The sequence below is a fragment of a genome, unplaced genomic scaffold, assembly GCF_019419815.1.
Source record: "Pyrus x bretschneideri cultivar Hongxiangsu unplaced genomic scaffold, Pyrus_bretschneideri_v1 Contig5, whole genome shotgun sequence".
Taxonomy (NCBI): Eukaryota; Viridiplantae; Streptophyta; class Magnoliopsida; order Rosales; family Rosaceae; genus Pyrus; species Pyrus x bretschneideri.
This window is the reverse complement of record NW_025999787.1, coordinates 6,002,229-6,018,908: the sequence shown is the minus strand read 5'-3', so window position 1 is coordinate 6,018,908 and position 16,680 is coordinate 6,002,229. Positions and strand designations below refer to the sequence as shown.

The window sequence follows — 16,680 nt, the reverse complement described above, 5'->3', positions numbered from 1 at the left end:
AACAAAAGAAGAAAAAAATAGACGAAAAAATGCGAGTCTTTGTGAAGCCCACTCCACTTGAATTCTTTTACGATGATTCGAAGTGTCTGCATTTTAAGCCAACATTCATACATGATATTGGCAACAAAAAAAAAAAATCAATTCATTCCAAAATCATTTACCCATTTGATTCTTATCAAGATATTTCCATATTTCTTTATAACTATGTTTGTCAATTCTTTGCTTAGAACAAGATATTATAAACATTTATAATTTGACTAATAGTTTATTAGATTTATCTATATGAATTAAACTTGAAAAATACACCGTATGTACAAATCGTTAAAATTCTATGTGGAGTGTGCCCCACATATTGTCCGCATGTATGCAATAAGTGTGTGTAAAAACTTCTTGGCAGAGATCCCATTTTACTATAACAAAAACTAGAGGGAGGGACAAGACCATCATATGTGTGACCACGTATTCACTCTATAAATCCTTTTGTTCATTATTTTTTTCTTTTTTCTTCAAAATACGAGGGTCATATATATATAATAAATAAAGGGAAGTGTTATTAGCACTTCAAAAATCTCATTCTACACTTCTCACAAGTGAATTTTTCTTTTCTAATATAGAAAGTTTGGAGTGTAGAATGAGATTTTTGGAGTGCTAATAACAATTCCCTAAATAAATAGTCTATACCCGTTTTTGTATTGCTGGAATGAGATTCGTACTCTATTTTAATAATTCGAAACGTTTATTTTTCATTAGGTTCTCCTGTTAGAGATCATTCATAGCAAAAACTTGGAAAAACTGAAAATTAATAAAATTATTAGCATTTTAGTGTTTTCTTGGATTACCAAATTTTATTTCACTAAACGATAAAAATAATATGTCCAACGACGGACAAATTTTCAAAAGAAGTAGCTCTAGTGATCTATGTGACATCCCACATCGCCCAGGGGACTGATCCTTATATGTATATTCCCATCCCTACCTAGCACGAGGCCTTTTGGGAGCTCACTGGCTTCGGGTTCCGTAGGAACTCCGAAGTTAAGCGAGTAGCGCACGAGAGCATTCCCAGGATGGGTGACCCATCGGGAAGTTCTCGTGTGAGTTCCTAGAAACAAAACCGTGAGGGCGTGGTAGGGGCCCAAAGCGGACAATATCGTGCTACGGTGGCGGATTGGGCCCGGGAAGTGGTCCCCCCCGGGCCGGGATGTGACAATCTAAGCAATCAATACCTTCGAATCTTCAATAATGTGTCCAACAACGGACAAATTTTCAAAAAAAAAAAAAAAAACCCCTCAACGCAATTACAATCTAGAGTGAATCGCTCTCCAACAACAAATTTTGAAGTCCCCGACTATTCACTAGAACCAACCCCTCCCTAGCTCCTAAACCCTTAGAAGTGTGTAATGCACTTAAATAAGATTTAAATCTCAAATGTAGTTGGATCTCTTGTATTTACTTTTCATATCTTAGATGAATACAACAATATTCAGATGACTTCCAACCTTATCCGCTTGGCTTGTCCCACCTGCATACATCTCACTCTATTGCGCCTCTTTTGTTCCCCTCAACCTTAGTGTGCCATCCTTGCAAGCCAACATACAATTAAAACTCAAAAATATCGACGTTCGATGATATGGAAATATACACAGATGGTTGCAATTATTGTAAATATAGGTATGCATTTTTGTCTACTGCCCTTTACAACTTTCAAATTTCAATGCAGTGTGGCTACCACTAACTATCTGAAAACACATTTGATTTAATAATAATGACTTGAAATGGATGTGTTTGATAAACTTTTATGTTCAGCATGGTCCATTCTCAATTTCACTGATATTATTCTAACTTAATCATATATTACTAGGTGTTGAGCTTTATTCTTGGGAATATTACGATGGAAACTCTCATTCAGCATGGTCCACCCAATATCACTAATATTGTTCCAACTTAACCACCTATTACTAGGTGTTGAGTTTTATCACAAAAAGCCTTCAGAATATTAGGGTGGAAACTCTCATATATGAATTGTATATTATTTTGTTATATACCCGATGTGGGATCCTATTCTCCAACACATCCCATCGCGAGTGGTCCACACAGGGTCACAATGGAAACCAATTCCCATGTCGAGAACTGGTCAAGTCTGTACACCAGAGCTAACACAACTTTTCAAGAGCTGGTCAACATTCATTCTCTACAGTCAACGTAACTTTTTGAATGCCCAGTCATTTAATATCCTTAAGCTAGAACTAGCATAGCTTTTCGAAACCCCAACTTAAGGAGAGACAAATTCGAGCCAAGACGTCTAGAGAATGGCTAGCTTGCTTTGGTACCATGATAAACTTTTTAGGCTCAATATGGGCCACCACCAACATCACCGGTAGTGTTCAGACTTAACCACCTATTACTATATATGTATTAGATTTTTCTCACAAAAGTTCTCAGTAATATTAAGATGAAAACTCTCATATATTAATTGTTTATTATTTTATCATACAACCGATATGAGATCTATTCTTCAACAATTCTTTAAACCCTAAACTTCCAAACACATTTGAGCAATGATCAACACTGAGACTGAGGATTGATATAGTTGACCTAGTTGTCAAAAATCAGTCACACTTCTAACAAGAATAGCAGTTCCTAACTACTTATACCTGCGTCGAGTTTCCACATCAACGTCAATCATATTAACACTTCACTCAAAAGTCTTCAGAGGTTAGGTGGCACAGTTGGCCATTACGATAAGAGAAGTGAATGTTAGGATAAAGCATTCATTATGGTCCTTTTATGTAAGAGAAACAACAACCAAGTCGATATAATGACTTGATATGGATGAGTCTGGTAGACTTTTTAGGATTAGCATGGTTCACTACCAACATCATTGATACTATCTTAACTTAATCATCTATTATTAAGTGTTGAATTTGATTACAAAATACCTCAGCGATATTAAGGGTAGAAACTTCCATTTAGTAATCATATATATGCTGGATGTGAGATCCTTATTTTTCAACATGACTATGTAGAGAGTTCTTTAAACCCTAAACTTATGAACACATTTGAGCAATGATCAACACAGAGACTAAGATTGATATAGTTGACCTAGTTGGCAAAAATCAATCATACTTCTAAACAAGAATAGCACTTTAACTACTTATACCGCGTCGAGTTTCCACATCAACGTCAATTATATTTACACTCCACTCAAAAGTCTTCAGAGGTTTACTGGCACAGTTGATCATCACGATAAGAGAAAGAGAATGTTAAGATAAGGCATGCATTATGGTCCTTTTCATGTAAGAGGAACAACAACCAAGTCGATCTATGTGTCCAAGTAATGATCGGCTACGTTGGATTAGTGTTGAGGACTTTCTTGGCTCTGAAAATTGAAGCGCAAAGGTCAACTCGCAGATTACTTTTCTTAATATAGTTGGTCAGGTCTTTTTGCCCATCAAATGAAAACACTTTCACTATGACTTGGAGAGGTTTCAATTGTTAAACCAAAGACCAGTCGAAGGGTTCAACATTCACCATATTAGCGAAACCCCTTGTAAGGAGCTTCGAGTATGTTAAGATATTCTATATCAAATCTTCAATTTTCAATTTGTTAAATTGTGTTAAAAAGATGTTTGTATCTCTTTAGTGAAGAGGAAAAGGACTGTTGGGTTTAAGTTTGGTAAGATCAAGTAGTACTATGTATTTCTCTTTATTTATAATTGAGAAGTCTCGAGTCCAACTCAAATAGATAAAGATGACATATAATATAGTAACTTAATTCCTTTATAGTAGATTATTGTTGGATAAAAAATATTTGGTGATCAAATGTTAATCAGTGTATGAGGAATTATATAGGGTTTGGTAGTAACATAACAAATAGAAACAGCCAATTACTAGGTTGTTGTCTTTAGGTGTAGGCATCATAAGCCAACCGAACCAAATGGATCTACTCAAATCGTATTGATCGGTTTGGTTTGGTTTCAACCAAGAAAAAAGTTAAAGTCAAACAATTTAATTAAAACAGAATTGAGATATTTATTTTTTATTTTGTTTGGTTCGGTTTTAATATTTTTGAAAATCAATCCAATCAAACTAAACCAAACCGATCATGTATCCTTTACTTATTAGTTTATTTAATTTACACATGTCAACATATATATTATAGATTATTTAGAGGTCTTACCATACATATATTATGAGTCTCAACTTATTATAAGTTGTAATGAGTATTATAATATTTATATGTATTTAATGCTTATATGAGGCTTGTAACTAATAAATTGTTTGCTAGCATGAGATTTCATTTAACTGAAACTCAGTTCTATTTGACTTGATGAATTTTTATGTTCCAGAAAACTTATTATTTTGATTGAATTGGATTGTGTGAGATGTAAGGATATTTAGAAGATTAAAACTCTTGACATGTTGAACGCATTTTTATTTATGTGTTGGAATAGGCTTAAATGAATTGAACCACAATGATTTAATTTTATCTATTTCAAGTGGCGGTATTGGTCAAAACCGAACCATAATGTTAGTTCGGTTATATCTTTGGCGATTCATAATGAGGTAAGCCCATTAGAAGCATGCTGTCCTTGTTTGATAGGGATGACTAATTTGGATAGGACTATTAACTACATTAAGGCATTTTGAAGGAAGAAACAGATGAGAAACTTCCATGTTTTGTATTGTGGGGTTTTAGAGCAATGAAATGTATTTTGCCCTACTGCGTACGTCTTAGACCGATGAAAATACAGATAAAAGTTTATAGCATATTTGAAAAGCTGCTTTTGTTGCTATCGGGTCGGTATCACGACACTTGAAAAGCTGCGTTTGCGCTTGATTCCCATGTTCACTTGGCTTACACCTTCTGTCAAACAATATCTCTCATTTTGTGATGTTCCTTCAAGGAGCACATATATATGGAATCCTTTTAGCATCATTTATGTGTTGACAACTTTACCAGCCATCATATAACAATTAGTTTGGATTACTAATATTGTTCCACCAGATAAAATGCTGAACAACGTTGATATCATTTGATATAGTGACATTTACTCTTTATTTTGTTCATATCTCCCACTCGTTGGATAAAACAAAAAACATAGGTTTGAGTAGTTGTGGATTCAAAGTCCATCTTGATGTGAGAGTATATGAAAAGAAGAAAGTTGAATTATGTAATTAAAGGCCAAGTTTCAGGCACACTAAAAACTCTTTCATTGAAAAGAAGCAAATTTTTATAAAACGTAGCTCTCTGACATATATAAGACAACCTGAAATATGTAAAATAAACTCTAGTACATAGTACAGTATATAATAAGTAGTAACATAATACTCTGGAATCCGATTCCAGAGCCTACTTCTTAATCACACTCATATACAACGCAAACATAAGATCGATCTAACAATATATAGTACTAGTTATTGGCCAAGAGAGCTTGCGATTGCTTTTCGTAGCGGAAACCAAGTTTCATGGAATCATCAGCAGACCAAACAAAGATACCACCAAGTTTTCCCTCACTCTTGAGCCTATGGCAGGCTTTAAAAAAACCGTTCTCCGGAGACAATCCGCCGCTCCCGTCACTGATAAAGCTTGCCAAGACCTGTCCGCCGTTGTAATTGGAGCTCTGAGTGTTGAAATAATTGATGAACTGAGACACTGTGGTGCCCTGATCGTATGCATAAAATTGGAAATTGACATAGTCAATCAAATGGCCATAGCTCTTCCACAAGGCCAAGTAGTGACTCTGAACTTGATCATCGTCGAACGGAGCAATGGAAGCAAATGAGATGACTCCATTGTTCTTTAGGGTTGTTATAAGCCTTCCAATGCACTCGGAAAATGTATCAGGGTCCGCTTGAAAGTGCTCGTAATCAATGTCGATTCCGTCCAAGTTGTACTGTTGGATGATGCTTGTGAGTGAAGAAACAGCATTTGAAACCCAGGAATCAATCGAGGAAGGGTTGAAGTAGGCAGAACCACTGCCGACACTGTCTCCTCCTAAGCTCAAGGCCACTTTAACGTTAGAATGTTGGTTTTTTATGGAGGAAACTTGGGAAGGGCTAAGGTTGTCGAGTCCCAAAAGACATTGAATTTGCCGTTGGTGGGAGAGGAGCCTGAGGGGTCATAGTCTATGGCAAAGGAGAGGATGAAGTGGAATTCGACATTAGGGTTTATGGGGACATCGAAAACTTGACGTTGTTGAATTCGGCTCCTATGTATTCTCGGAAGAGATCGGAGTTTGCCGGACCGGCTTGGATATGGGATGTGAGGAGGGCTTGAAGGAAGAAAAGGGCGATGACGAGCTTAAGCTTGGGAACTGCCATTGCTAATATTGAAGAGTAGTGCTAGATGTTTTGTGTGTGTGGCGATGAGTGACATTGAACCTTGTTATGTTCCAGTTTTATAGTGCATTAATTACTCAATGTGAGACGGATTATGTGGAAATTAAACAGGATGATTAATCAGGCAGCGTGTGCAGTGCCGTTGCAGTAGTTGTGTTTTTGTGTTGAGCTGTGTCTCGGCAGAATTGCACAAGACAAAATTGTGGTAGGCATCTAGATTGTGTATATCAGTATAATATTTATAGTTCAGTATAATACAACTGGTTGAATTTTTTTTCAAGTTTACAATTTATTGTATTATTACACTTAGTGTACCAAATCATGTTCCCGTCACATTGAAAAATGTCATATTTATGGCTTATATATTTAGTGACATCATTTGATAAGGTTTGAAGTAACAAATGTTGAAAGTAAGTAATTCCATGGGGTCATTCTACAAGTCAATTAAAAAATCAATAACCACAGTTGCACCAACCAATTAATTCTATAATACAAACAATGACAAATAATCGTACCCACAACAACTTCTACTTGGGACTTGGGAGCTTTGAAGAGGGAGGATCAAGTTAGGAAAATGGGAGCAACTAGAATAATTTTTAGGGTTATATAATTTACAGTTTGATGCATGTACAAATATATCTCGTTATAATTACAAAATATTATAAAGACATATTCAAAACTTATTTTATCACTAAAGCAAAATGACTTATTACACATGAAAAAAAACCTAAGCATTTTACATTTTTGGAATAATTAGAATTTCTTACATTTTTTTTTCAACTTGTATAGACTAAACATATATTACTGTACAAAATTTGATTAAGACGCTTTGATCACTTGTCAACTTAGCAATTTTCTATTTATTTAATATATATCCACTTAAGCTAGCTAACAACTAATTTCCTACCTAATAAAAAAAAATCTACAATCTAGGAATTTTAAATTCGTGGCTTTATATATTAATTTAACTACTTGCTCATTATCACTACCACTTAGTACTACAGTTTAGTGGTAGTCTTTTTCACTTGTAAACGAGAGGTCTTAGGTTCGCTTTAATTTGTTAAAATTTTACGTATAATTATATAAAAAAATGTATCTAAGACTTATGGTGTATTTGAAAATAAATGTACCAACTTTTTGTACATTTGGATTTTAAATGTGCCAAGAAACAAAATGTATCAGAAATCCAAATGTACGACAAAATTAAATGCACTCATATTAGAGGTAATCTAATGTGTATAATCAAACGTGCTCCTAATAAAAAAAAAAAAGCTTAATTAAATTATTAAAAGAAACAGATGTTTTATTAACGAAATTGAAAAACGAAACCCCTCATTCAAAACGCTCCTACATTTTTTCAAAAGTGTATTTGTTTTTATTTCTATTTTTAATTTTTTGAAGTCGCGAGGAATGTATTTAGCACCAACACGATGTGCCTTCACACGTCACTCTTTATCACGTGGGGCAACTTTGCCACCATACACGTACGGACATACCCACTTTGTCTTCCTTTTCATCATCTTCAATTGTGTTTTCCCTTCCTGTCCCAAATCTTTTCACAGTTTCATCACCATGTATTCCGCTTGACTTATCACTATTAAACAATTCCACCAATTGCATAAATTACCAAATCAAACGGTTGGTGAAAATTTGACAAACTTGAACTTTGTTAGATACTTTTATTCAACAACAAATTGAATTGGTTTCTTCATTTATCAGCTCTGCAAACATGCCTCGTTAAATTAGGTTATTTACGCGTTCACGTGTAACTCTTGCACGACACGTTTTTGACTTGTTAATAAGATTATTTTGATAATTTAACAAAAAAAATTAAGCACCCATTATTTTCTTACCCTCTCATTCTCGTGCTAAGATAATGGATTTAGGTATAATGTATAAATTTTTAAATAGCTGCAAATAGTTTTAAGTTTTAGGTTCATCTCCCTCTCCCCTAACATAAAATATTAAAACTGCCACTTTGTAACCTAAGAAGTATTAAATTCGAATATCATAAATGATGAGTTTGACACCAATTATTTCCCTTACCACTTAGTATGTACAACTTTCCTCTAAGGTCATTACACCCTGTTAAAAAAATTTATTGACCTCTACTTAAAAACGCAAAATATTGATCGATCCAATTTTATTTCCAATAACATTTTGTGACCTCAACCAAATTACCCATATGATTTTTATTTTATTTTAAAATGACTAGTTGATGACTTAGCCACGGTAGTCTACCCTTCCGGAGGCAGAAAGACTCACAAAGACATTTCAACCTCTTCCTGGCCACTATTGTGCAATTCACCAGCACCAGGAGTCAAACTCAGGACATGCCCCGTGAAATACAAAGTTGGAATTTGTCCCTAACTACTTGGCGTAGAATTTGTCACCCATATGATATACATTGAATGTTTAACCAAAATTTAATATGTTTACAAATGGTGACCACTACAACACAAACCTAACTGTGAACATCTCAGATTTCCGAAGTCTCCATCAAACTGGAACCAACTTTCTTAGAGGCCAAATTATTTGTCTTCAAGATTCAAAATTTCAAAATTAAACGACTCCTAAATACGTCATTTGTCATTTTTCTTCTTGATTTTGTAATCAAAACCCAAAATTATATACTTCACAGTGACAAATATTTGAGCGGGGCCATCATATTTAATTGATGGGGCCCAGATTTACCCATAATTAGTTTAAATGCGCACATTAATTGAAATTTGACCTAATTAAAAAAAACGACACTAATTAAACCCAGGTTAATAGAAACAAGGAAGGATATATCCGTAATATCTGGTAACAATAGGGGCAATAATTTAAACCCGGTTCCGTTTCAAATTATTTGAAAGGATCAGCGAGGTGAGGACTCTTTGTCGATTCATAACGGTCGGGAATTAAACCATCTCTGCAAACGGATATTTATTTTAGTTGACGGCGTTAAATAGACGCGTCAATGCCGTCCTCAGAATTTCACACGCTCCCGTTAACGTCTCTTGAAAATTAGCCTAATTTATATTTTTAATTAAGATATTGTTATTTTATTTTTGAGCTCCAAACGCAAAATCAGGAAACCCTCAAAACACAGTCCGTCGTTAGTCTTTCTTGTTTCTCACAGCTCTCTCTCTCTCCCTATACTCTACGACTACGACTTTCTCTCTCTAGGGACCGCCATCGCCGTTGCTTCAAGCATCTCTCTGGACTTGCAGTCCGGCCGGCATTTCGATTTCACTGTAAGTTTCTTCTTCATCTTTTTCTTCATTAATTCTGCGTTTTTGTCTGTGTTTTCTGATTTCTTTGGTTGAATCGCACACATTTTGGTTTCGGTCGTTCGTTTTCGATCATTTTCCGATTCGCATCTCTATATCTGGGTGAATCCAGAATTGCATTGCTCGAATTTGTTTGGCGATCGATCGTTGACTCGAAGATTGGAAATTCAAATTATCCTATTAATATGCACTCATCTTGAATGATTATATATATATATATATATATCTGTGTGTGTATGTACGTATGTACACTGGTACTGATGAGTGAAGGTTTTCAGATTCAGAGGGCAACAGAGCTATGGATTCCTCACAGTCCCAACAGAGAAGAGGAGGATTGGTGTCACTATCACCCTCGCAGACGCCAAGGTCGAGCGACAAGTCGGTGCGAGATCTGCGATCCGGGGATTCGAATTCGACAAACAGACATGAGAAGGAAAAGGGTGTCAATGTGCAGGTCCTTGTGCGTTGCAGGTGAGTCGGATTTCGAGTTGAGTTCAGTGAGATGTTGTCTGAGTGAGTGAGTTAATCCATTAGTTTGCGTTTGTAGGCCATTGAGTGAAGATGAAATGAGGGTGCATACGCCGGTCGTGATTTCTTGCAATGAGAGTAGAAGAGAAGTTGCTGCAATTCAGAATATAGCTAACAAGCAGATTGATAGAACTTTTGCGTTTGACAAGGTTTGTGGCTTGGAATAGTGAAACTAAAATTTCTTGTGTGTCTTCTCCTTCTAATTATGCACTAGGGTCTTATTTGATGAAGGAATTCATGGATTTTGATCGATTTTGGGTTCCCAAAGTTCCGAAATATAAATAAGGATTTATCCTAAATTTTAGTTCAGCGCAATTGGTATATGTTTCCTGTTCTTATACTACTTGTTATATTCTTTCTTTGCGCTGGTAAGTGATCAGAAAGTTGGATAGTGTTGTTTAGGTCTTTGGTCCGGCATCCCAACAGAAGGAACTGTATGATCAAGCTGTGGCACCAATCGTAAATGAAGTTCTTGAGGGATATAACTGCACTATCTTTGCCTATGGTCAGACAGGGACGGGAAAAACATACACAATGGAAGGAGGAGCAAGAAAGAAGGTTGGTTTGTGACTTTAGAATAGTCGGCACTCTGTATGTTACGTTATGATATTCTTTTTCATAATATCCTAATTGGATTTTGTGATTTTTGTAGAATGGGGAGTTTCCAAGTGATGCGGGTGTTATCCCAAGAGCTGTTAAACAAATTTTTGACATATTAGAAGCTCAGGTTGCTGAGTATAGCATGAAAGTCACATTTTTAGAGCTGTACAATGAGGAGATAAGTGATCTTTTGGCCCCTGATGAGAACATGAAGTTTGTAGATGACAAATCAAGAAACCCATAGCTCTCATGGAAGATGGAAAGGGTGGTGTTTTTGTAAGAGGCTTGGAAGAAGAGATAGTGTGCACAGCAAATGAAATTTATAAAATCTTGGAGAAGGGATCGGCAAAAAGGCGTACAGCTGAGACACTTCTCAACAAACAAAGCAGCCGTTCGCACTCAATATTTTCCATCACAATTCACATTAAGGAATGCACTCCAGAGGGCGAAGAAATGATTAAGTGTGGGAAGCTGAATCTTGTAGACCTCGCTGGTTCTGAGAACATTTCACGCTCTGGTGCAAGAGAGGTATGGCATAAAATTAATTGTCTAAATCAATATAATGATGTAAAGCACATGCATATGGTGAGTTCCTTGGGCTGTTATTTTACTAACTGGATCTTATTGCCACAATGTCAATCAAGTTTGTGTTTTTAGCTTATTTAATCTTTACACAGAAACTTTCACTTGCAGGGCAGAGCAAGGGAAGCTGGGGAGATAAATAAAAGCTTACTTACTCTTGGTCGTGTCATTAATACTCTCGTTGAGCACTCTGGTCATGTTCCGTATAGGTATTACTTATATATTTAATCAAATATGCCTGGCTGTTCTTGACTATATTTGCAGACCTCAGAAAGTAAATTTTATTACTATGAAATTGTTTGGAATATCAGGGATAGTAAACTTACAAGATTACTGCGAGACTCCTTAGGAGGAAAAACAAAGACATGCATAATTGCTACTGTGTCACCCTCCATCCATTGTTTGGAAGAAACACTCAGCACTTTAGATTATGCACACCGTGCCAAAAATATAAAGAACAAACCAGAGGTCAGAAATTTATTCAATCCCTGTTCTCATAGATGATAAAGTTGAACTGTCAGTCAAAAAATGATGGTCCTCGTTATGGTTTTTCGTTGCTTATTGTTTCAGGTCAATCAAAAAATGATGAAATCTGCTTTGATCAAGGATTTGTATTCTGAGATTGATCGGCTCAAGCAAGGTTGTTAACTGATTCTAGCATTGATATGCTCTCTCTCTCTCCCCAAAGATTTTTTCAATGGACCAATTATTTAATGATTTTCTATAGTTAGTTTGCTTGAGGCTAAATTGTTTGGCATGTTTCTTATGTTCATTCAGAGGTATATGCTGCCAGAGAGAAGAATGGAATCTATATACCACGAGATCGTTATCTTAGTGAAGAAGCAGAGAAGAAGGTCTTATTCTTATCATTTAACTGAATTATGGATTGCTTTCCTACATAAGTGCACAGTTGGCTGGTTACTCACCTCATTAACTCTTTATGTACCCTAGGCAATGGCTGAAAAGATAGAACGGATGGAACATGATTCTGAATCCAAAGACAAGGTATTTCCATCAAGATATTCCTTTCTTTTTGAATAATATTGACGACAGGGTGGGAACTAATATACATGTTACGTTATGGCCTAAGAGCAGCAATTGCTGGAGCTTCAGGAACTTTACAGTTCTCAGCAACTTTTGGCTGTAGAATTGAGCGATAAACTTGAAAAAACTGAGGTAAAACATTTGTACATTTGTTATATTAACTTACAGAGTCGGCATTTGTTCTTTCTGCTCTTATCCTGAGTAAATTCAACACTTTATACTTCAGAAAAAGCTTGAGGAAACTGGACATGCACTGTTTGATCTCGAGGACAAACATCGACAAGCAAATGCGACCATCAAAGAGAAGGAATTTCTGATAGTAAATCTTCTCAAATCGGGTGAGTAAAGTTCCTGGTATTACCATCTATATATTCAGACCATTTCATCTTACCTTAGTTATAGGGAATTGTTATTGGCACTCCAAAATTCTCCTTCTGCACTCTAAACTTTCTATATTTAGAAAGAAAAAAATACACTTGTAAGGAGTGTAGAGTGAGATTTTTGGAGTGCCAGTAACACTTCCCTAGTTATATAGCTGACATTAGGGTTAATACTTCACTAGTATATTCGAGTATATGCATATATTAAATCTCATGCTAGATGATGGTACACTTAAATGCCTTTTTTTTTTACTATTAATCTACTGTTTGCTTCCAGAAAGATCACTTGTCGAGCGTGCATTTGAGCTGCGAGCAGAGCTAGAGAATGCTGCATCAGATGTGTCCAGTTTATTTGCTAAAATTGGTTTGTATTTTATTTTGCATATTCTTCTTGGATCTCCCTCAAAACTTTGGTTATTTGTTTCTGACCATGGCTAGTTTCGTAGAGCGTAAGGACAAGATTGAAGATGGAAACCGGTTACTAGTCCAGAAATTCCAGTCCCAATTAACTCAGCAGCTTGAAGTCCTGCATAAAACTGTGGCAGTTGCAGTGACACAACAAGAACAGCAATTGAAAGATATGGAAGAGGACATGCAGTCCTTTGTATCAACGAAGGCAGAGGTAAGATCTTGACAAGGAGATGATTGTCTTTGCATGCATTTCTGAGATCAAATCCTCTCTGTACAACTTCATTATTTGGCTTGCTTTTGAAGGCTACTGAAGAACTGCGAGGAAGATTAGGAAAGCTTAAAAACATGTATGGTTCTGGTATTAAAACTCTGGATGGTATAGCTGGGGATCTTGAAGGAAATTCGCAATCAACATTTTCTCATCTAAACTCTGAAGTTTCTGACCATTCTTCTGCTCTGGAAGATGTAAGCATTAATTTAACCATATTTTTAGTCTTCAGATTTCTTCCTGATTCTGTTAATGACTTTGTTTAAATGATTCAGCTCTTCAAAGGAATCGCTTCCGAAGCTGATGCGTTACTCAATGATCTTCAAGGCAATCTTCACAACCAAGAAGAGAAGCTAAGTGCATTTGCACAACAACAGCGTGAGGTTCGTAGCTCATTGTCGGTTTCAGGGGTGCTTTATTTTCTTTAACGTAAAAACTCAATCATCAGTTTTGATGTAATAATTTGGTCTGTGATTTTGCGCAGGCTCATGCAAGAGCAGTTGAAACTGCACGGTCAGTTTCTAAAGTTACTGTGGACTTCTTCAAAACTCTAGACTTTCATGCATCCAATCTGACCCAAATTGTGGAAGAAGCACAAACTGCCAACGACAAGAAATTGTCTGAACTTGAAGAGAAGTTTGAGGTGGTTGCTGTGCACTTCTTAAACTGAGTGGACTGTCGAACAACGTCATTCATCAAATTAAATGCTTGTTTTTTATTATCTCTATGTAGGAGTGTGCTGCTAATGAAGAAAGACAGTTACTAGAGAAAGTGGCAGAGCTGCTGGCAAGTTCAAATGCCAGGAAGAAAAGACTGGTATGATTTGTTCTTAAGCTGTTGCCATTTCCTTATTCCTTGTTCCTGAGGTTTTATGATAGTATTGGGTAACGACTTTTTATTTGGGTTTCAATTGACAACACACTGTATTTTTAGGTCCAAACTGCAGTAAAGGATCTTCGAGAGAGTGCAACAAGCAGAACCACCAAATTACAGCAAGAAATGTCGACCATGCAAGGTTCAACTTCTTCTATCAAAGCAAAGTGGACACTTCACATGGAAACAACAGAATCCCATTACCATGAAGATACTTCGGCTGTGGAATGTGGAAAGAAAGGCATGGAGGAGGTTCTACAGAATTGGTACATATAGTATCTGGATATGAGAAATTTAACCGATTTTGGCATTTTTCTGCTAGTTGAATTTTTCTAGCCCATTACTTACACCAAACGATATTGTGCAGTTTGAAGCAGGCATCAATGGGTGCAGAACAATGGAAGAGAGCTCAGGGGTCCTTGCTCACTCTAGAAAAGAGAAATGTTGCTTCTGTGGATTCCATTGTCAGGTATGCTCAATATTGCAAGCTCATTCCTTGTAAAAGACAAATACTGCAGGTTTCAATTTAAAATTTTCTTTTCTTTTATCTCTTCAATTAGGAGGGGAACGGAAGCGAATCAAGCCTTACGTGATAAGTTTTCCTTGGCTGTGTCAGCTGCACTAGAAGATGTAGATGTTGCAGACAAGAATCTCCTTTCTTCCATAGATCGTCAGTATCTAGTTTCACGTTTTAAGTTTACATTTGTCTTTTTTGTTATATGTTGTACTACAGTTATTGAAACAGATATTTGCAGATTCATTACAACTTGACCGTGAGGCGTGTGGAAATCTGAACTCAATGATTGTTCCATGTTGCGGGGATCTGAGGGAACTAAAGGGAGGTCACTACCATAATGTTGTTGAAATCACCGAAAATGCAGGAAAATTTCTTCTCGATGAATATGTGGTAAGACTGTTAAGAGTGGTATTGTGCAATAACTGTTTTTCTCAATGAAATTTTCCGGAAAAAAAAAAAAACTAATCTTAAAAATTACCCAATTAGTTTCTAAGTAGAGTCACATTTTTAAGCATTCTGTGTTCTTTAACGATATTTTCAACCTCTGCAACAAGCAGGTGGAGGAACCATCATGTTCCATGCCAAGAAAGAGGTCATTCAATCTTCCAAGCGTTGCATCCATTGAAGAGCTCAGGACTCCTGCTTTTGAGGAATTGTTGAGGTTATTCTGGGATGGAAGATCGGCGAAACCGCAAGCAAATGGAGACCTAAAACACATCGTAGGGGCGTACGAGGCTGCTCAATCCATTAGAGACTCCAGAGTTCCCCTCACTGCTATTAACTAAAGAGAGGGGGATACGAACATTTAGTGGTCAGAAAAACACGTGTGTACATAACGTATATGGCTTATATATGTACTCTGTAGTCGCTGGGCTACGCAACTCTTATTCGTTGATTGTTTATTGAGAAAATGAACTATTTGTGGATGGAGAAATCGATATAGTACGTAGGGTTCTTGGGGAACTTCCAAATTGAGTTCGTTGAATTTCCCACCTCTGTAACAAACTGCAGTTGGATTTTTGATGAGGAGTTTGAGTGTTTTTTTTTTTTAGTGTTTCGTAAGCTGCTTCTTTTTAACCATTATTCTTGTCACCCAAAATGAAGCTTTATAGAATCTCCGCCACAATGTGTTCGTTCCCTTGTTCCATTGAGAGAGATGTATTTTTTACACTAGGACCGCATCGTGAAAGGGAGAAAGGGAGAGAGAATACGGGAGGGATGGGCAATGGCGAAGCCATGAATTGTTAGGAGGAGGGGCGAAATTTAAACGGTTTAAGGTCCCGAAAAAATGTGGACATCTATTCGAGACCTATGTGAACTACCCGGGATATTTGTAGGAGAATTGCACTAACCGAAATATTCGAAGTAGGAATTGGACATGACCTGACCTAGGTGGACTAGACGAATTTAAAAAAATTTATTATATATTGTATAAATAAGTGTCTATTTATTATAGACATAAAATATCTAAAAACATTGACTATAAAACATATAATATATGAAAACATTGACAAATTTTTTTTATTACTTTGTTGTATTTGACAGTAGGAGATAAAAATTCAAATGATTACTGTCACATCCCGGCCCGGGGGGGGACCACTCTCCAGGCCCGCTCCACCACCGTAGCACGATATTGTCCGCTTTGGGCTTACCATTCCCTCACGGTTTTGTTTTTGGGAACTCACGAGCAACTTCCCAATGGGTCACCCATCATAGGATTGCTCTAACCCCCTTCTCGCTTAACTTCGGAGTTCCTATGGAACCCGAAGTCAGTGAGCTCCCAAAAGGCCTCGTGCTAGGTAAGGATGAGAATATACATTTAAGGATCACTCCCCTGGGCGATGTGGGATGTCATAATCCACC

At 36.5% G+C, this 16,680-nt stretch overlaps 2 protein-coding genes across 2 annotated transcripts; one reads left to right on the top strand and one right to left on the bottom strand.

Annotated features, from left to right (window-relative positions):
• Positions 1–5,167: 5,167 nt before the first annotated feature.
• Positions 5,168–6,383, bottom strand: LOC103948925 (chitinase 2-like). Its single transcript, XM_048568961.1, is given in 3 exon segments — positions 5,168–6,070; positions 6,073–6,183; positions 6,186–6,383. Coding segments are annotated over 3 exon segments (906 nt in total). The 5' UTR covers positions 6,322–6,383; the 3' UTR covers positions 5,168–5,411.
• A 3,009-nt stretch (positions 6,384–9,392) lies between these two features.
• LOC103948924 (kinesin-like protein KIN-5D) lies at positions 9,393–15,867 on the top strand. The gene is given in 24 exon segments (XM_009360013.3): positions 9,393–9,578; positions 9,893–10,085; positions 10,162–10,291; positions 10,545–10,700; positions 10,795–10,969; positions 10,972–11,270; positions 11,436–11,533; positions 11,636–11,792; positions 11,895–11,964; positions 12,102–12,178; positions 12,276–12,329; positions 12,420–12,500; positions 12,595–12,706; positions 13,026–13,112; positions 13,195–13,370; positions 13,463–13,624; positions 13,703–13,810; positions 13,912–14,070; positions 14,160–14,243; positions 14,361–14,566; positions 14,668–14,769; positions 14,861–14,970; positions 15,056–15,207; positions 15,375–15,867. Coding segments are annotated over 23 exon segments (3,156 nt in total). The 5' UTR covers positions 9,393–9,578; positions 9,893–9,912; the 3' UTR covers positions 15,603–15,867.
• The last annotated feature ends 813 nt before the right edge of the window (positions 15,868–16,680 follow it).